Here is a 21,823-nt window from a genome sequence, read left to right as displayed (position 1 = left end):
CCTGGACTTAAGTCAATTGCTTCTTCCCTGGACCAGCAAGCAAGAGATGCAAATTCTTTACTTTTGAGGTAGGAGACTAGGGAGTGGCCACCCGCCTGGAACATGTGCCTTTTTTCTCAAGGGGCCAAGGGGAAAAGAGGATGAGGGTTGAGGTTGGAATGAATCTGATAGAAACCTCCCAAGAGTTTCCACAAGGTCCTGTCTTCATTATTTCTCTACCTTCTTATATTGGGTTGGTTGAGTTATTACTCCATTTAAGAAAGGTCCAATTATCCCCCATTTTATGGTTTCTCTTCCCCTCCCCTCCCCCCAACCCTTACCTTCTGTCTTAAATGTCAATTGCCAGGGCTAGGCAATCAGGTTAAGCTACTTGCCCAGAGTCATACAGCTAGGATGTCTGAGGCAAACTTTGAACCCAGGTCTTCCCAACTCCAGGCCTGATGCTTTATCTGCTACATGTTGTCTTCTATGGCCCTAACTTTAGCCAGTGCTACCTCCTACTCAGCACACATTTGGACAGGGCTAGGGGCCCAAACACATGGTGGGCTCAATTTGGGATAAGGAAGTCTTGGATGTGAACTGATTTTACCAGGCAGCAAAGGGAAGGGGTCACTCCTTTTCAGACCAGACCTGAAAATCTGGCTGATTACCTCCCTGCCACCCAAGGACTATAAAAGCCATTGCTTTGGAAAAGCTGTTTCTAGGGCTGGATGTAAGCCAGCCCTGGTAAAAATACCAGAGTAAAGACAGCCCAGTCTTTAGTATGGTGGATTCCTCTCTTAACTTTTCTACTATTCAGGTTATCCTACTGGGGAAGGGTTTGTATGTTCCATTGACTCAGTCTTTGTGATGCTTCTAGATTTCTGGATGCCTGACGAATTGCATCTTCCTCCACAATGAATGCCCTCATTAGGTCTCCCACTGAAACACTGTAAGGCTGACGTCCAGCCTGGAGACTGAATAACCCCATTTGGGGTCAGAAACCTCAAGCCATCCCTGAGATACCCATAGGCATATAGGCAGCAACAAAAATGAAAACTAAAAACACAATCACTGAGCAATGCATTCCTATGAAGTCATGCAGTCCAGGCAAGAGACATGTGATCAGATGGAGACTGTCCCTCATAGACAACAAGTAGTCTCGAGTAAGGGACAGAAAGAGGAAAGGTAGGGTTTTGAGAACTCCTTATGCTGGAGGAATGTAATGCCATACAGAAAATCAGAAACTTTATTGAAAGTAAATTTTGGTGTGTATGGGAAGGGTAAAAGGGACAGACTCCTGGCTGAAGCCAAACATTCCCCAAGCTAGAGACCCCATCATGTAAGTCAGGGAGGAAGACTCAGAGGAGGGATCCTATTTGCAGGGAGTGTCTGAGTGAAGAAGCTTCAGTAAGAGGTTTGGGATATCAGAGATCAAGTGAGGGAAATCCATGGGATAAGGCAGGCTGGGAATATCTGGGGGGGAGCAAATAGGGAATAGTCAGGAGTTGCAAGTACAGAGGGGAAAAGATTAGGCTGTCTGGAAGGGAATCAGGATGGAGGTACATTGGGGAGGGGACTTAAGGAAGAGTAAGTGAGGGGTAGGCCATACAGGGCTGACCTCCAGATGGTTCCATAGGCTTGAGAATAGCCTCCTAGGGAGGCCCTAGCTCCCCCTAACGTCCCCTGGGAGCCAAAGGACTGGAACATCCTTTTTGTGGGCCGCAGGGGAGTTCGAATATCCTGAGCTTGGCCAGGGGGCAGACGAGGGACCTGGTAGGAAACAGGAATTCATAAGAGGAAGAGGATCAGTATCAGGAATGGATAATGATGGGAAAATGACAGTGATGTCAGGGATGGGATAGTCAGTGCTTGAGGGAGAATTTTTTTGGGGGGAGGGGAGGATAATTAGGATCATAAGATTTAGAGGGAGAATAGGAATCCAATCACTTCATTTTTTAAGAAAATAAAACTCTGAAAGGGTGAGTAACTTGGTCAAGATCACTCCCAGGTTCTCTGACTCCAGCTAAAGCTGTCATTTCTAGGAAGAAAAAGCTAATGCCTCCTTACCAGCCTGGTGCTTGTGGTAGTCATCACACCTGCCAGGGGACTGTCCTTTCGTGTCAGGGCCTGGTTGGTCACTGCAGCTGCTGCTTGGGCAGTGAGAGAGGGGGTAGAGGGGGCCCATCTGAGGCCTGGCCTCTCCTAAAAACAGAGACATGTTACCTCTTGACTGGCACAGATAGGGTTATTGCTTAAGGTGAGCAATCATATCCTGAGATGGGGCAGATTAGGGCTGCAACAATAAGAATTAAAGGCAGAGAGAGTAAGGGGAGACCAGGAGATGGCTAAACAAGGTGGGATAAGAAAAGGGAGACAGTCTGGACATATTTATTCACTCTCCTATGTTCTGGCTGCTACAGGGTTTTGTCCTTGACTCTTCTCCCTTCTGTCTTTATTGTCTTATACTTTAATGCAGATGATCCCTAAATTTGTCTCTCTAGCTTTAATTTCTCTCCTGAATCCCATTCCCTATTTCAAATGCCTGACCCTAAACTCAACATGTTCAAAACGAAAATCATCTTCCCTCCAAAGCTTCTTCTTGACTTTCCTAATTCTGTTGATGACATCATCCTCCTCTTCTTCTGGATCAACTCCTTGAGTCATCTTGGACTTTCTTATCCTTCTCCCTCATATCATATATTCAAAATCAGATGCCAAATCCTGATGATTCTACCTTTACCACAGTTTTTGAATCCATCTCTTTTTCTCCCATTGCAAGCACCTTAGTTTAGGCCTTGGTTACCATTTTGCCTGGTTTCCCTGCTTTCAGTCTGTACCCCTCCCATCCATCCTTCAGAGCTGCTCCTGTCATATTCTTAATGTCAGGTCTAACCATGTTCCTTCCTCATCCAAAACCTTGGGCTCCTTGTTGCTCCAAAGGAGAAAACATACTTCTTGGCCTGGTCTCAGTTTGGATCTCACCCACCTTTGCTCATGCACTTCCCTTTCACACATTCTACATTCCAGCTAAACTGGACCACTCCTGACTAGGCCTTTGTGTTGATTGACCTTCCCATGTCTGTGTATCTCATAAGTCATTCCCTATTCCTGGAACAGAGTCCATTTTAACTCCAGTCTGCCTGCTGCAGCCCCTTGGGGTCCTTTGGAGACCTAGCTCTGGTACCACCTCCTCCATGAAGCCTTTCCTGTCACTATCACTTAAGCCCAAGTGGAAGTGCTCAATCCTCTCTTGGGTCTCACATTGACCTGAATTTTCTGTCCTCATTGAACATATTCTCTTTTCTACTCTAGAGATATGTGTGGTCAGATTACACTGACTAGCCCAAAGGGCAGGAAACTCATTCTTATAGGCTGTTCTCTAGCTCAGCAAAGCCCAGCACAAGAAACTCTAAAGAGTAGGCAGTTAGTTGATGAGAAATGAATAAACTTACCCCAGGGGTGCCAGTGAGACTGCGAGCATCACCCCAAAATGATTGTCCCCTCTTCCCTGTGAAACCTCGATGTTGTGGCCGGATAGAGGGTGCTGACCCCTGCCGGGGACCAAGGGTGTCTATGTGTGGGGTGGGGGGGGAAGGAGCACATCATGGTGAGGGTCAGGGTCATACACTTTTATGAGGTCTAGAACTATAACTGTATGGGTTTGGGTCAGGGCATCAAATACCATGGTGAAGTTAAGGGTTCTGACACTGGGTGGGGGGCTGGGTTATGGATAACATACCACTGATTCAGGTCAGGCATCATACTTTGAAGGGTCAAGGAGTCACATGCAATCAGGTGGCATGTGGGGGGTGGGGATTCAGGGTCACACCATATAGCAACATCAGAAGTCACATATTAGGGAGTACGGTCAGAGATCACACACCATGGAAGGGAGAGGGTTCACTTTGTGGTCTGGATCCAGAAATTTTTGAACGAAGTTCTCTCAGGCCAGGGGGTCGCAGTTCCCCTGGGGCCTGGGTTGGATCAGAGGCAGAATTCTGCAGATAGGGATCCTTCTGGGAGGGTAGGGGCAAAGAGCTTGCCCTGGGGAGGTCCCCCAGGCCTTCTTTCTGAATTTCCAACCTTTGATGCCGATTGTTTGATTTTCGCTCCAGGATCATCTATGGGAAGTGGACAATTCAGAGTCCCTTTGGGAAGCATTCAAAGGAGGGGAGAAAATTTTGGGGAAGGGATTATCTGGGTTGAAGGGAATATTTAGGTAGAGTACCTAGTGTGTGTATAGAACCTGAAGATTTCCTGGTTTAGAGAATACTTAAGGGTAAGAGTGAGAATGTCATGGGGAGGTAATGAGGCTCAGGCAAGCCAACTTTTGTGAGCCTGAGGTAGAGAGGGAATATTTGGAACAAAGTACTCTGCATAGAATTCATGAGAAGAATGCTAGGCAGGGAGACAACCAGGGGAATCTTAGGTAGGTGCCATCCAGGCTCTGGTGCATGTGTGTATGTATGTGCATGTGGTATGTGTATGAATGGAGGTAAACTTCATCCAAGGTGTTTGTTGGATGCTTATAATATACGCATGGGTAATGCATGTATTCACATGTGTATATGCACCACAGGTACATGTGAGTATAGACACACCTATGCGGATATATGTGCACATATATGTATGTGTCCCTATATGCATGTGTGTGCCAGAGATACAGAGGCAGAGGCCTTTGGAGGTCACCCTGTAGAGCCGGTTACGATACTCCATCACAGAGAGCTGCACACCGTCATCCACAGGCAGGGTCACTTCATAGTCCAGGGCTGGTTCCTTGGCTGGACAATGGAACCTGGGGTCAGAGGTTGGAAGGACATTTAGAGGTTGCCATTGCTCTTTCTATACCTCCACTTCTCCATTCACACATAGAAGGGATTCAGCTAGGAGTTTCCCTCCAGAAAGTTCTATGACCTCAGCCTTCTCTCCATCTTCCACTGCTGCTGCTGTTGGTCTTATCTGGAAATTCTCTAAACCTAGACTCCTTTATCATCAGCTGATCAGCATCAAGCCAAGAGACTCCACATCTCCTCTCCATCCCCCCACAGTCAGCTCTAGACTCCTCTCTCTGCTCTTCATCCCCTATGATGATCTCCCTTCTCTCTTTCATCCCTGTCATCAGCCTTCCCTTTCTGTTAGCCTCCCCTGGGACTTTCTCTCCTCACCTTTTCACATAAGGGTGCCTTAGAGCCTCATCTGCAGTCAGTCGCTTCTCAGGGTCAAACACCAGGAGTCTTTCTAACAGATCCAGGGCCTCAGGAGGGGTAGATGGTGGCAGGCGGGAGCCCAGGGTCAGTAGCTGCCTGGAGGCAAGTATGGATCTCACCACACTTTGGTCATTCTGTTGTAGTCTCCAGTGTTGGGGCTTCATGTTATTCACTGTGCCCTCTAATCCCAAAGGGATCCACTGCTATGGCCATAGCAAATCAATCCCAGGGATGTTGAATGAACCCCAGTTCAATTGTGTACCCAGTATGTAGGCAGTGGAAGGATGATTCCCCCCCCCCCCCTTTTTAAGGATGAAGAAGCTGAGGCTCAGAGAGGTGAATGGACTGGACTCCTGGTCTCCTAACTAGTAAATCATGGGGTTCTTGTGAACCTAGGAATCATGGAGCACATCTAGAGGCAAAAAAACAAGGCCTAAAAGATGTCTAGCTCCTAGGAGGGCCTGTAATCTTTGTTTAAGGTTAGTCACTAGAGAGATCCACTAGATCTCTCTACTAGAGAGAAGTGAAGGTAGGAAGAGAAAAAGGAAAACTGGGAAAGGAAGAAAAAGCCTGGGAAGGAAGACCTAGAGAAGTACTTGTTAAGGTTAAAAGCAAAAAAGGAGGAGGGAAGGAAAAGGGAGAGAAAGGAGTGAAGACAGAGAGCAGAAGGAAGAGATGAGGGTAGGATTGGCAGAGGAGAATGGGATGGAAGGTAAAAGACAAAAGGGAAAAGAGGGAGAGCCAGAGTCCTAGAGAAACAGTGGGTACTGAAGATGACAGATGCCAAAAGAATTTAGAACCCACATCAGGAATATTATAAAATCTGAGTTGAAACCCCAGCAGCTAATCCAACCTCTACTTGAATAAAATCCCCTCTACAATATATTCGGAGGTTATCCAGCTTTTGCCTGAAAGACTATCTCCAGTGAGGGGAAGTCAACTACCTCCCAAGGCAACCTTTTCTACTTTGGTGTAACTTTCACTATTAGGAAGTTCTTTCTCATGTTAAACCTAAATTTGTCTCTGCAGCTCATACCAGTTGCTAGTTCTGTCCTCTGGAGTCAAATAGAACAACTGAATCCTTCCTCATTATAGCCCTTAAAAAAACAGCTCTCAGGTTTCTGCTAAGTTTTCTCTTCTTCAAGCAAAATATCCCCAGTTCTTTCAACTGATCCTGATCCTTATCCTTATCCTTAAGGTCACAAAAGATCCTTCACTATCCTACCTACTCTGGTCTCATTTCAGCTTATAGATATCCCAATCCTGAGCATAATATGTGCACACAAGATACAACCTGACCAGGGCAGGGCCCAAAGGAACCATTACCTTCAAAATCCTGGGCAATGTGCCTGTATTGTATCTCCTAGGTTTGTTTACCTCCATATCCATGCTTCCAGGATACTACATTTCTCTCCCCCCCCCATAGTCTTTTCCCCATAACTTTCCCATCTTAATCTTATAAAATTGATATTTCCTTCCCCCTTCCAATAGAAAATTCTATGACGGCAGGACCCATTTTTTTTTTGTCACTATATCACCAGCACCTACCATGGTGCACATAGTAGATTTATAATACATACTTGAATTTGCCTCTTTTAGATTTCATCTTATTAGATTCCTGTATACTGTCCTATCAATAGGAATTTCTCACATTCTCTATTTGTAGCCAACCTACTGATGCCAGATTGTCTTCTTAATGACAAATGAGAATGTCCAGAACCAAGGGCACCCTGTACACCCTTACATGAACTGTGCCCAGCAGTGAATGTTCTCCTGCCCTTATATTCTCTACATATATGGGTATGCATATATGTGTATATTTATACACATCTATCCATCCACTGTCTCCTTTCACTCTCTCTCATAACCACTTCCAGGTTTGGTTGTAATGTACCTTCTCCCACCATGCCTTCAGTATTCTTTTTTTGAAGTTCTTGCCTGCTTTCACAGCCTTTTTGTCATTGTTCCCTTATCTTTAGGACATTCTTCAATTGCCTCAATGACTTCAACATCTATACCCACCTCAGTGAGTTTCCTTGAATTTCATTCTCTCTGCCTAGAAGAGGCCCTGAGCTTGGTGACAGTACTAACCTCATAATTACCTATACCAATCTCCAACCCTAGGAAAATAGATTATTAACTTTCTCTGCATGAGGGCTAGTGTCAAAAAGCCTCCCTACCATTAAACATCCCTTTCACTATCTATTTTTTATTCTTTATCACATTCTTCACCATGCTCCCTTTTAAATTTCTTCTCTCCAGAATTCCATGGGAACTGGAACAACCTCCAAGAATTGATGCAGAGTGAGAGGAGCAGAACCAGGAGAACATTGTACACAGACTGATACACTATGGTACAATCGAATGTAATGGACTTCTCCATTAGTGGCAATGCAGTGATCCTGAACAACTTGGAGAAATCTATGAGAAAAACCACTATCCGCATTCAGAGGGAAAACTGTGGGAGTAGAAACACAGATGAAAAACAACTGCTTGAATACATGAGTTGAGGGGATATGGCTGGAGACGTAGACTCTAAATGAACATCCTAATGCAAACACCAATAACATGGAAATAGGTTCTGATCAAGGACACAAGAAATAACCAGAGGAATTGCGTGTCAGCTGCGGGAAGGGTGGGTGGAGGGGACGGAGGGAAATAATGTGATTACTGTAACCAAGGAATAATGTTCTAAATTGACTAAATAAATAAAAAAAATTTCTTCTCTCCAAACTCCCAAGACTTAATATTTATTGGTAACTACTTAAAACAGGAAACAGTGATCCATAATAAAAACCCTTGCAGAAAGTAAGAGGCACAGAAAAGACAGATAGAAGCCCATCAACCTGAAGACTTTTTTTTCCAGGAGGTAAAGCATCTCTAGGACATCCTAGTGTTGTTTCTTCTGATCTCTTGCCTAAACTATTGTAAAAGCTTCCTGACTAGTTTTCCTACTCCAGACCCTTTCTTCTTCTCATTCTAATCCTTGCAAAACTGCTGTGAGATTAAAAAATGAATAAATACTCAAAGTTATTTATTATATAGGAATTAATAATAATAAAGTGAGTAAGAAAGGGGTTAATTCAGCCAAGTGAGCAGAGCACAGAGCCAGAGAGACACACACCTGCCACACTTTACCAAAAAACCAAGCTCAAAAAGAGCTCCACAGCATGGGTCTCAGCCAAATTTATCTTCCAAGCCTCCATATATAAAATGAGGATGTAGCTTAAAAGGATGCTTGGTAAATGTACTTCAGGTGTAGAAAATTTCTATTTGCACATTGCTAAAATAATCTTGCTAAGGCACAGTCTTAACTAGGACTTAATAAAGGAGTGATCAACTCCTTTGCTCCAAAACCTCCAGTGGCTTCCTGCTACCTATAAGATCAAATTCAAATTCTATAGCCTGGCATTAAAGGCTTTCCACAATAAGCCTCCAACCTATCTTTTGAGTCTTACCTCATATTGCTCTCCTTCAAACCCTTGGCATTTCATATAATTTCCTTTTCCTAAATACTTATTGAACTAGAACTTGTCTCTCAAATTTGTGGACAAATGAAACAAAAATTTAAGATTAGCCTAACTTAATTGAAAGACTTCTACCTTTAAAAGTTATAACTGCTGATTAGGATTAAATGATTATATGCCAACACCAGTAGATAGTATAAGGCAATAGTTCTTATTTAGTGTATTAGGATATCTATAAGCTAAAAAGAGTCCAGAGTAGGCAGTCAGGATGGTGAAGGGTCTTGTGACCTTTCATATAAGGATAAGTTGAAAGAACTGGGGATATTTTGCTTGAAAGAAGAGAAAACACATTATTTTTTTGCTGTTATTGTAGTTGAAGGAACAAAAAAAGTTTAGAATTATTGCTATGAGGTTTCAGAAAATATCAATAATTTTATTATATGATTAGGTTTGTTTTTATGCTTGACTATTCTTGAACATTTATATTTACAGTACCTATAACTTATCCCAGTGTTATTATTGAAGTTGTACATTATAGCCATAATCTTACACCATAAAATATCATTGACTTGTTTTCCCTTCCTGTTAGGGAAACTATTTGATTTTTATTTGTAACTTTAACACATGCATTCTAGTTTGAAATAATCATCTAGAATTCTTTGGAAGCTTTTGGAAGGATGTTTAAATATCAGAATTCTTGTGCTAAATTGGGACATTTAGGGATAGGGAGACCTCTCAGAAAATATCCTCTAAGCAGCTACTTGATTTAAATAGTAAATATTTCTAATAGATATGATCACTAAACATAGCACTGAATGAGTTGGTTTTTTTTTACCTTTGACACACTCTATTTTCCAGTCAAACTAGACTGATCTTGACCTGTTGTTTCCTACCTCCATGCATTACCTACTACAGGTTGTCCACCATCCCTAGAATGTATTCCCTCTTCTTCTCCATCTGTAAAAATCCTCTTCTTTTGAGGTTGATTGAGGGGCCATTCTCCTCCAAGCTTTTAGAGCTTTCCTCAGATGTTTCCTAAAATATTTTGTCTAAATCTCTCCATTGTTCCCAGTACACTCTTTCTTGCACACAGATATAAATTGTAAAACATGTGGGTCATCCTTCTAATAGATGAAACTCCTTTAGAACAGAGACAGAATAATTTCCTATTTTTGTAATCCTAGTGTCTATACAGCCCCTTACATGTATTAGACATTGAATAAATGTGTAATTATATAACTGAAGTATTTCTATTTGTATATCATTTATATCTAAAGATTCACTAAAAATAGTTGTGAATGGTGGTAGGGAAAATGGTATCACCAAAGGAGGTGGGGAAGAGGTTGGGGTAGGGGAAAGAGGAAGAAAGGAAGAGGAGGAGTAGGAGAAAAAAAGGCTGTGATTCCCCAGGGCAGGGTCTTTGAAATTATTCCATTTTTTATACCCTGTGTAGTGATATTGAAAAGTTATCCAATACTGGTGGCAGGAACCTAGCTGGGGTTCCTTTTGCTTGAGAGATGCCATGGGGATGTCTTGTCTCATCAAAGCCTCTTATCAGCAGCCCCTAATTTCAGTGGTAATTTTGGCCTTCTACCCAGAAAACATTGTGATTGACATTCAGAGTTATTTTCTATACCTAGCACTGAGTGATTGACCCCCAGGTATCAAGAAAAAAAGGAAGCATTAGTCTTGAATAAATCCTTTCCCTTCAGGCCCACACTCACCTGGGCCCCATTCGGTGGAGAACAGAGGCACTGTAGTCTGAACCAAAGGTCAGGAAGTCTGAATACAAAGAGCAGAAGGTAGGTGAATGAGAGTGGAAAAATGGGGCAAATAGAAGAGGAATAGGGGTTCAAAAGTAGTCCTGGGGGAAATCACCTCTATTGGACAAGTGGAGAACAGCCATCCCTTTGGTCACTTCCAACCCACTGTAGAGGCCAGAATGATTTTCCCTCCCTCCCTGGCTAGTTCTCAGTCTCATTCTTTCTAGCTGGGGTCAGGATGGACAGTTCCCTGTTCAGTCTTACCCTTTCTGGTTAGGCCAAAAAGGGTCTGGAAGGGCAGGGAAATATCTAGTTAGTGATTACATAGTAATATGGTTGAAACATCAGTCAGGGCTAGGAAGAATATAGGCCATAGTCAGTGCTCACCTTCTTTGTTTGGGGCTGGGATGGCTGCAAGGATCAGCTCAAGCTGGTTAAGGGTAGAAGTTCCTGGGAACAAAGGTCTCCCAAGCAGCATCTCCCCTAGGATACAGCCCAAGCTCCACATGTCCACACCCTGTGTGTACCTATAGGGTCAGGGGGTAAAGATATGCCCAGGATGGGGGAGGAAGATGAGGTAAGGACATGACTGTAACAGGGGTGGACATGGGGTGAAGATGACGGTATGCTTAGGATTGGTGGCAGGGAGAGGGAAAAAGTTTCAAACAAAGGTAGGGATGAGGAAATACTAGGCATGAGGAGTAGGAAGGCAGAAGGATCTTTGGGGCCCAGTATAAAAGTTACTGCCCACCTCCCCATCCCTGTTTTCCTGGTGTTTTACCCCTCTCCAGGTGCCCATTACCGGTGTGAAGATAAGAGGATTTCTGGGGCTCGGTACCAGCGTGTGGCCACATATTCTGTCAGGGCTGGGTTCCCTGGTTCCTCATGAAGTTGACTCAGGGAACGTGCAAGGCCAAAGTCACAGAGTTTCACACAACAGTCAGCATCCAGAAGAACATTGGAGGGCTGAGAGGTGTGGAAAGTTTAAGGATCCTGGGTGTGTACACATTAGGGCTAGGAACACTGCTGGAATATTATAGGGGAGGTGTGAGGACTCAAAAAATAATGAACAGGACCTTCTGGAGGTGGAGTAGGTACCTTAAAATGAAAGATAAGGCTTCTAGGAAAAAATAAACCTAGTAGGATGTTGTAAGGATCTTGAAGGGAGAAACAATGTAAAAGATGGGTGTTTGTGTACCTTTACAGAGGTGTTTTATTCTCTTTTTGAGGTGGTAGGAAAAAATCTAGAATTGTATGTTACAGAAAACCTTATTCTTTCTTTTTTTGTTAGGTGTAAGGGCTCTAGGATAGGAGTCAGTGAGGACTCTGAGGGAATCAGTGATGTTGGGGCCTGGTGAAGTAGGTGCCAGTAAGAAGAGTGAAAGAAGGTGGAAGAAAGTTGATAGGACATAGGGTTTTTACCTTTTGGTCTCTGTGGATGACATTCCCCGAGTGAATGAACTTGGTCGCACGTAGAAGTTGGTAAAGGATGTAACACTTGTGAATATCCTTCAGCAGGTTCCCTTTCCGGATGACAGAATGCAGGTCTGTGTCTATAGGGGGAATATGGGGTTGATGTTCAGGGGGGTGGGAATTTAGAGGATGGGATAATGAAATATTTACTCATTCATGTATATAAGTTTGGAGCATGAAGGAAAGGGAACTCACCCATGGATTCAAATACTAGGTAAATGTCCCTGTCATTTTCTGCTCTGATGACATTCAAAAGACGGATGATGTTGGGATGATTATCAAACTCCTGTGAGGGTGAAATGTCAGAAAGAATAATTGCCAACAGCCATATAAGGGATTGACTGATGCTGACCTGGTGGTCCAGAGGGCATCTTACTTTCTTACTTGGGGCAAGGTGATAAATCAATCAGGAATCTTCCTTGGTTCCAGTCTTTGTCATTCTAAGGGCCCCTTTAGAAGGGTTCCTTTAGGGGTCAGCTGGGTGGGTGGCTCAGTGGATTGAGAGTAAGGCCCAGAGATGGGAGGTCCTGGGTTCAAATCTGGACTCAGACACTTCCTAGCTGTGTGACCCCAGGTAAGTCACTTGATTCCCATTGCCTAGCCCTTACCACTCTTCTGCCTTAGAACTAATACACAGTACTGATTCTAATATGGAAAGTAAGGATTTAAAAAAAAGGGGGCTCCTTTCATTCTGAAGAGAACCAGTATTGCATATGTGAAGTACTGAATCATACAATCTCAGAGTGGGAAAGAACCTTAAATAACATCTGGACTCATCTAGGAAGAATACTTTCTACAACAAGAGTGTCAAATTCAAATAGAAAAAGGGACTATTTACTAATCTGTACATAAGGATTCCTGTGGGCTGCATATTTAGTTTTAAAATATAATGTTATCTGTGTTTTATTGCATTTTTATTTTGTAAATATTTCCCAATTATATTTTAATCTTGTTTGGGCCATAGGAGTGTTATGGCCTACAAATGACCTATTCATTGCTCCTTCTCTACAAAATTTCCAATAAGTGATTATCTAGCCTCTGAATGAAGAGGAAAAGTCCTTCTTGAGGCAGCCCATTTTGTTTTTGAAGAATTCTCATTAGGATAAAACTGAAATCTGTTTCCCAAGGACTTCTACCTAATTCATACATCTTTTCTGGAGCTAAGTCCCTCTTTCATGTGACAACTTCTCAAATACTTGGAAACAGAGATCATGCACCAACCTTTTCTTTTACAGGCTAAACATTCTCATTCCTTTAGCTGCTGCTGAAATGACAGGATTTGCTGCCTCTTCACCATTCTAGTTGCCCTTTTTTGGATGTGCTCCAATTTGTCAACATGCTTTGAAAATGTGGTATCCAGAACTGAACACAATGTTCCAACTGTGGTTTAGCCAGGGCAAAGCACAATAGACTTATAGTCTCATTATTAATTTTCTTAATAAAACTTAAGATCTAAATTATATATTTGTTTTCACATCACTGGTGAATTTGCAATCCATTCAGCCCCCCAGGCCTTCTTCATATGAATTTATTATATCCAGCCTCTGTCCTCCATATAGCTGCCAAACTATTTTTTAAGGCACATCTGTCACTGTTTTCTCAACAAATTCTAGCGGCTCCCTATTGTCCCATAGGATCAAATATAAACTCTGCTGTTTGGCACTTGAAAGCACTTTACAACCTGGTCCCAATCTATCTATTTAGCCTTAAATTACTTCTCTTCCTGCCCTCAGATACTCCAGCTAAACTGGCCTCCATGCTATTTCTCCTATATGACATTATTTCTCGTTTCAATCAGGGTCTTTGCACTGACTTCCCTTATTCTTGGAAGATATGTTCCATACCACTATTAGAATCCTTTGTTTCCTTTGAAACTCAGCTCAGGTATCTACTTTTACCCAGCTGCAAGGGTTATCCCCACAGTGACTTCATATTTACATTGTTTCTAAGTGAGATGACAAAATTATCATGTCTCCCAGAATCACAAAATTTGAGTTTAAAGGAACTACACATGAAGGGAGCTTCCTGATACCTGACAAATCATCATCTGGTCTTTGCTTAAAGGACTTCAAAAAAGGGGGAACCTATTAGTTGAGGTAGTTATTACAGTCTGGTACTGTTCTAATTTTTATGAAGTCCTTCCTGATATCATCCCTATATTGTTTACTTTACAACTTTCCCCCCATTGTTCCTAGTTCTATCCTCTAGGGTCAAAAAGAACAAATTTAATGCCTCTTCTGTAGAAACTTGAACACAGTAATCATTTTCCTTGATGAAATTAAGTCTCTTGAGGGCAGTGACAGCTTCATTTTTTTTTATATTTATATCTCCAGTGCTTAGCACACAGTATGAACTTAATAAATGTTGATTGATAGCTAAACCTCCTCAACTTACACTTTTGAGTTGATTTTTAAACACATGAGAATTTTACATTTATCTTTATCTTATTATTGCTTTGACCTATATCTCAATTCTGTCATCTAACATGTTAGCTCTCCCTCACAGCTTTGTGCTATCTCCAAATTTAGTAAGTACACCTTTTGAGCCTTTGTTCACATTGGATATCTGTCCAAACTACAAAACCAGGCACTTTAAAAGCTAGTCTCATTAGTCACAGAAGAACAAAAATTAATTTTATGGAGGCACATTGTGTCAGAAGAATCAGCTCTGATATAAAAATGGGAGCTCATTTAGGACAGGACCAAACCTTCCCCTCACATGAGGGATTCCTAAAATGCAGGGTCTATGTTTGCATGTTCCCTAGTCAGGCCACATCTAGAGTAGAAAGTTCAGTTCTGGCTTCTTTATTTTAGGAAGGATATAAGCCAGAGAAGGTCCACAGGACAATCACTATAGTGAAAATCCTCAGATTCATTTTATACTAAGAGAAGATGAAGAAACTGGGGATGTTCAGTCTAGAGAAGAAGAGATTTAAGAGAGGACATGAGCACTATCTTCACATTTTGAAAGCATGTCTTGTGAGAGAGAGCAGACTTGTTTTGCTTTGCTCCTGAAGGGAGAAAAACTCAGAGCAATGTGTTTAGGTTGCAAAGTGGTTAATCCAGTTTTGATGTAATGATGAGAGGTATTTAAAAGGAAGAACAGGCTGTTTCAGGAGATAATAGATTCTCCCTTATTTGAGATCCTTAGCTAAAACCTAGGAGACAGTTAGTTGGATACATGAGAGGGGATATTTGTCAGATTAGATGGCTACTGAGATCTCTTCTAATTTTGAAATTTCTTGATTTTGTAAGGCCAAGACTTCCAAAAAAGCAGAAATGACTCCCTCCCTATATAAGTTTTCCCTAAGAGACCAGTGATAGAGGGACGAGTTTGATTAGATACAGATAGGTCTGAATTCCTGGAGAGAGTACCCATATTAATGAGACTACAGGTTCATCCAAGTAAGAAGATCCTGGGGCAGTATGTGTGTGTCTAAGGAATGCTGTCATCAGGAGAGTAGGTCATATCATCATAGCTGCTCACCTGAAGAAACATGATTTCTCGGAACGTTCTCTGAAATAAAACATAAAGGGTAGTGGTATGTGAAGTTATTTTATTTCCCCAACAAGTCTGTCCCTTCTACCATCACCTTTTCGTTCCCTCCAACTTTCCATTTCTCTCTTTACCTGTGCATCTGTCTTATTCCTGAAGGCATCAAAGATCTTCTTAATGGCCACAATTTCTCCTGTCCTCCGATCCACAGCTTTCCAAACGATGCCATAGGCCTGGGAGAGCAGAAACCGCGCCTTTTCCTTTCCGTAGGACCTGGAAAGTAGGGTGGCCAGGAGCCGCCCCAGCTAGGATGGTCTCATCCCTGACCTCTGTCCTCTCCACATCCTAATGCTGGTATTGTGCCTTTGTAGAATCCGTTCCTCAACCCTCCTCTGACAACTCCTACCATACCTGTTCTTCAGTACCCAACTCTAGTTTGTCCTAGGACAAGAGATCCAGGTTAGCTTCAGGGCTTAGTCAGAGACCTCCATAGCCAGGGAGTGTCTGAAGGAGACATGAGACATAAGTATGTAGAGACAACCAATGGGGCAAAATTGGCATGTGATATTACATAACACAACTCTGATTTGCAGTCTTTTCCATTGCAAAAAGCGAAATGTCTTAACACTATATCTATATTTATTTGGTACTATATAATCTGTTTTAATACTTTTTTTCATCTCTATGTCTTGGCTTTCCTCCCTTGAACTGGCAGTATTGTGTCTACTCTTTAGAGCAGGGGCTCCCTGAGGGTGGAGTAGGACCCTCCATAGAACAGAAATTCCATGAAGACAGGTAAGGGTATGTCTTCCTATCAGATAGGGGGCTCCCTGAGAACATATTTCTGAGTTCCTCAAAGACCAGGGACTCTTTGAGAATAGGCAGGAGACAAACCAGGGATCTTCCAGAGGGATAGGCCAAAGGACTCCCTAAGGGCAGAATCTTTTATCTTTTCAGATCTTGGGGCTTCTTAAGTATAAGCCGTGCTTTGTCTCCTCCTCAGGCAGGGAATTCCCTGAGGGCAAAGTCCTGGGTCCTCAATGATTAGGGTCAGGGAGAGCTGTCTACCCACTTCAGACAGGGGGCTCTTTGAGGGCAAGACCCTGAGTCTTCCAGAGACAAAAGGACTCTTGACTTTGGGCTAGGTTGTATCTAAGGAAGCTTAGGTTGGGGGTTCCATGAGGTAGAGCCTTGAGTCCATAAAGTCCTTTGGACTATAGGACTCCTTGAGGACAGTTCAAGCCTGTTCCCCCTGTGAGGACAAGTCCTTGAATTTTCTATGAACCCTTTACTCCCTGAAGAAAAGCAGGAGTATGTCTATGCTTGATGCTATACCTCTGAGTCTCCCATAGATCTGAGGCCCCTTAAGGATAGGAAGGGTTGTTATCTTTTCCTCATAACAGTGTCCCCTTGACAGACCCTGGGTCCCCCCCAGATCAGAGACCTAGAGAAGCCAGGCAGGGTTGTGTCTCTCTTTTAGACAGAGGGATCACTGAGGGAAGCACCCTGGGTGTCCTTCAGATAGGGGTGGAACCCTTGAGGATAGGCAGGAGTGTTTCTTCCCATCATACCAGGGATCTTCTTGAGGGTGGGGGTCCTCAGTCCCCCTCAGATCATGAAACCCCTTGAGGACAGGCAGGGCTGTGTTTCCTCTCCAGATAAGGGGCTCTCTGAGAGCAGGGCCTTGGTTCTCTCTCAGTTCTTGGGGTCCCTTAAGGATAGGAGGTATATCTTCCTCTCATAACAAAGGATCTCCTTGAGAAGGGAGGGGAGGTCCTGAGCCCTCCTCTGATCATTAGGCTCTTTGAGGGCAGGCAGGACCTGTCTCTCATAATAGAGTGCTCCTTAAAGAGATGCCCTTGGATCCTCAAATGGTGGGGCTCCTTGAGGAAGGGGGGGTGTCTCCTTTTCAGAGAAGGGGTTCCCCGAGGATGGGACCCCCTTTAGGACAAGGAAAGTATCTCCTCAGATAGGGGACTCTCTAAGGCTGTATCCTTGAGGCCCCATTGCTCTTGGGACCCCTTAAGGACAAGAAGGAATATTTCCTCAGACAGAGGATTCTCTGAACATGGAGCCCTGGGACCCCTCAGACCTTGGGGCCCCCTGAGGGAAAGAGGGGGTAGATTTCCTTCTCAGACAGGAGGCCCCAAGGGCGCGGTCTTGGGTCCCCCACAAAGTGCAGGATTCTCGGGGGCAGGCCTGGCTGTGCCTTTTCCTCACAGACCAGGAACTCCCTCAGAACCGGGTCTCTCACCCCCTTCCCGAGGCGCCGCTTGATAAGGTAGAGCTGGGACACGTGTTCGTCCACCTCAGTCGCGCTCATGGGCGGAGGACACCCCGTTTCCTTTCCTTCAGTTCAGTAACCCCGCCACTCGCTTTTTTTGCTGCCTCAGCTACAGCTGTTGAACCCGTTGCTGTGGAAACCAAAGGCACTGATGCGCTTGCGCTAGCGCCTGAGCGCCTGGGCCAATCCAAGAAGCGTGCGTGGGGAGGCCTGGCCCACTATTTCCAGTTTAGCCCAGGCCTTCTTTTCTCCAAGGTGACTTCCGGTAGCTTCGGCCTCCGCCCCTCATGGGCTTAGCATGGGGTAACCTCGCCTGCGAAGCATCAGCTCCCGCCCCCAATTCTTCACAGACTCCGCCTTGAAACTTGTAACCACACTCCCTGCTCCAAAGCACTTCTCCCACCCTTTATTAAATCCCATGCTAGGGGGTGAAGGTCGCAGAGGGTTTTGCTCTGTTCTTTTCTTTTCCCAAACAGATTGGTTTCTATTATTTCGCAGGATAGGTGTGTTGATTCGTTACCCAGTCCTTACCTGACTCACAGTATCTTATGAGATAACACTGTGGGCTGGAGAAGGGCAGAAATTAGAACCCCACCCATTATTTTCACAGAGGAAGGAAACAGAAGACCCAGAGAGTGAAAAAAGCTTGCCCTTGTGTGGCTTCCTGCCCACATTCATTGTGTCTAGGATGGCATGCCGATAGCGGCGTGAGTGTACCTGAACATGAACAAGAATCAGCAGGGCTTCCTCAAGTACAGATCATAGAAGACTAACCTTATTTACCTTTTAAAACAACAATATTAGTAATAATAATAACTAATATTTACAAAGTATCTACTATGTTCTAGGCACTGTGCTAAGAATTTTACGAATAATATCTCATTTAATCCTCACAACCTTTGGAGGTAGGAGCTATCATTATTCCTATTTTACAGTGTAGGAAACAGAGAGATAGAGGTTAAGTGACTTGCCCAAGGTCACACAGCTTGTAAACTTCTTTAATAAGCTGTACTGAAATTTAGGTCTTATTGACTCCAAACCCAACACTCTCTAGTGTGTCACTTTTAATAAGGCTTTAAACTAATAGATTAATAAAGGCTTATTGACTGACTGAATATAGTTTACCTATTTTAGTATAAAATTATTGATTTCATGAATTCTCCAGTCAATGTGATGAGATAATAGTCTGATCCTTTGTCTTTGCTTCTCATGATACACAAAAGTGAACTATTAGACCAGTTTACCTCTTTTGGTAATCTTTCTCACTCTTTAAGTTTGAATAGATAGATTAGCATGCAGTGTACAATGGAATAGATTTGTGTTTGGGGTTAGGGGGGATGGGAGAATCTCTGTCCATCAGTCATTTGATTAATATTTATCAAACGTCTGCTCTGGTTGTAGTCTGTCTTGTCAATCAGTTTCTTCAGGGTTTCAGGAAATTCCTTAGCTGCCTCTTGATCAGCAGAGAAGCTGCCTCTCCTGTTACTTTTATATTGTGTAAGATAAACCTTAAAAATAAAACATTCAAACCATCCTTTGCTGGCTTAAAAATCCTTAGGGTAGACTCTTCACTTTCATTTTCTTTTAGAGAATCATATAAGGACTTAGCCTTTTCTCACATGATGGCAGAGTCTACCAGATGGCTTTTTAATAACAGTCCTCCACCCAGAAGAATGTTTTACTTCTACCTGGGAGAGAGATGCTGATGTCATGGTTTATGCAATGCTCTTTGTTGTTTTTTTAAACCCTTACTTTCTGTCTTGGAATCAATACTGTGTATTAGTTCTAAGGCAGAAGAATGGTAAGGGCTAGGCAATGGGGGTAAAGTGGCTTGCTCAGGGTCACACAGCTAGGAAGTGTCTGAGGTCACATTTGAACCCAGGACCTCCTGACTCTCAATCCATTGAGTCACCCAGCTGCCCCCGATGCAATACTTTGCAGTTGTTGTTGTAGCTGCAACAATGACTTTGAGGATTTCCTTCTCTTTTTTCTTAATGTGCCTCAAAGTCAACTCATTATTGCCCTAATGTTGGCTAACCACAGCAGCCATTGTGCCTACATGAAGCATATCTAACAAGTCTACTTTTTCCTTTCAGTTCATCACTTTCCTCTGTTTCTTGGGAACACTTTTCATGCCACTAGGAATACTACACCATGATTTTAACAGTTTATGGCATTTAAATGACATATAAATACAAGAAACTCAAAATTTAGAAGTTTCTGAGATCACTGAGAGATGTCACAGTGACATTGCCAAAAGCATGCTTGACATTCCCAAAAGAATGTGTAGAACAGTAGTTCTTTTGCTACAAATTTAATTTAAAAAATTGTATAGCTGTTCATTTATATTATTAAATAGTAAAATACATACAGTATAGGTAATATTCTACATAATAGTACATACATTTTATCATTTCTAAACTTTTAAAGATATCTTTATATTTCTACCCTTTGTGTGTCATCTGCTGGCTTTTCTTTTCTTTTCACAAACTTCAACTTTTTTAGTTATTTTAACTTTAAAAAAGAAACTATATATATATATATATTCAAGGTATTAAAAGAGAAAATATGTTGATATTATATAATTATACACATATTTTATGCATTTCTGAGTTTTTAAAATTTTTCTGCATCATCTGTTGGCCTTCACATGGGACGTGCAGCTTCCAAAAAACTCCCCCCCCCAAATTCTCATTTAATTTTTTATGCCAACCCATGATATTGTGAATTTTAGATTTATTCTACCCTGCTTAGTCTAACAAAACAGGAATGTCTACACCCCTACTTAAGCTTAAGTGTTGAGAAGGATGGCCTATTACAGACATGTGCTAGCAAATGACAAATCAGAAACAACTGACAGACCCCCTGGGCTGTCTTAAGTCAAGCTTAAGCTACCATTGGTACATGTGAGACACAGGAAGTGATGTAAAAAAAATGGTCTATATATTTCACTTATTTTCTCTGGTTTCTTTTCATGGAGAGGTGGCTCTGGCTGGCTCTTTTGGTGGAGAGGTGGCTGGTGGCAGCATGTTGGGTGTCTTGGCATCTTGGTGTGGCTGCAGCTATTGTCTGGGTTTGGTGGTGAGTGTCCTTGATACAGTAACTGGGAGAAGCTTAATATTGTGGGTCAGGTGAGAGGTCTTCCCTGAGCTCTCTCAGAGTTTAGGCTGATTCCTTTTTTTCTCCTTTACCTTTCCTAAAAATGTCATCCTCCTAGGAGGCCCCTTATCTTGGAGGAGGCCTCATGGCTGGAAGGTCTCTGAACTCCCCTTGGCTCAGGCCAGGCCTGAGAAATCTTATGCCCTTTTCCCTCTCTCTTCTTCTTAATTCCTTCCCTCTATATTAATTAAATCACCATAAAATTCCCAAACCAACTTGAGTATTTTTATTGGGATTTGAATTAATCCCTGGCGACCAACTAAGTTTATATTTCAGTCAAAAACCACTAAATTTACTCCTTACAATATATTGAAACAGTGATGGAAAAGTCACAATGTGGAAGGGATACCTGTAGTTTAGAGGGAGAAGAGAAGCAGACCGAAGACAGAGTCTTTGGTACAGCCACATTTGGCAAGCATGGCATACATGGATGAAGATCCAGCAAAATACACAGAGGAGTGGTTAGATAGTGCTGGGAGCCATCAGGCCACAGGGGAGGTCCAGTCTCACTCGAGACTCCAGGGGTTCCCTACAGGTGGTGAATGATCAGTCAAGAAAATAACTAACGAAAGACAGCTTAATCATTACAGCCATGGGATTGCTTTGCATCTGAGAGCTGCTCTGCCATCACCAAGCTTGGTTTTTATTTTTATACCCATTTTCTTGGCACACAGATACATTATCTAACACACATGTTCAAAGAGAGATAATTGGAAAAGTGACACATTAACTTTCAACAAATCACTTGATTAACATTCTATATTCTTATATTGTAATTACAGACAGCATACAAGATAAATGATTTTGTCACAAGTGGCTTAATTTTCTCATTACCCTGTGAGAAGTTTTAAGTTTACAAACAATCAAGGAAAATTACTTATTGCTTTTAATAAAATGGAATAATTAATCAACAGTTCTTAAAAGACAATTCAACAATCATATCATTGATGTTGAGGGGTACTGGGAACACAATTCAAATTTAGACTGATCATT

General features: G+C 42.6%; 1 protein-coding gene across 6 annotated transcripts; it reads right to left on the bottom strand.

Moving 5' to 3' along the window:
* Positions 1 to 1,214: 1,214 nt before the first annotated feature.
* Positions 1,215 to 17,835, bottom strand: MAPK15 (mitogen-activated protein kinase 15). 6 transcript variants are annotated; one of them, XM_007488677.3, is made up of 15 exons: positions 17,642 to 17,835; positions 15,522 to 15,620; positions 15,379 to 15,408; positions 12,088 to 12,178; positions 11,842 to 11,972; positions 11,222 to 11,385; positions 10,807 to 10,946; positions 10,381 to 10,438; positions 5,148 to 5,285; positions 4,672 to 4,777; positions 3,866 to 4,103; positions 3,435 to 3,553; positions 2,050 to 2,184; positions 1,601 to 1,752; positions 1,215 to 1,455 (listed from the first exon to the last, which is right to left on the bottom strand). In XM_007488677.3, exons 1-15 carry the CDS (start codon positions 17,708 to 17,710, stop codon positions 1,407 to 1,409), a joined length of 1,719 nt encoding a protein of 572 aa, XP_007488739.1. In that variant the 5' UTR covers positions 17,711 to 17,835; the 3' UTR covers positions 1,215 to 1,406. The 6 variants fall into 6 exon arrangements, with proteins under 6 accessions (XP_007488739.1, XP_001370416.1, XP_007488740.1 ...); XM_001370379.4 differs by having other exon boundaries at positions 1,215 to 1,752; positions 17,642 to 17,830; XM_007488678.2 differs by having other exon boundaries at positions 1,215 to 1,752; positions 15,522 to 15,660; positions 17,642 to 17,796.
* Positions 17,836 to 21,823: the final 3,988 nt, after the last annotated feature.

The sequence above is a fragment of the Monodelphis domestica genome, chromosome 3 (genome assembly GCF_027887165.1).
Source record: "Monodelphis domestica isolate mMonDom1 chromosome 3, mMonDom1.pri, whole genome shotgun sequence".
NCBI classification, from domain to species: Eukaryota; Metazoa; Chordata; class Mammalia; order Didelphimorphia; family Didelphidae; genus Monodelphis; species Monodelphis domestica.
This window is presented reverse-complemented; position numbering and strand designations above follow the sequence as displayed.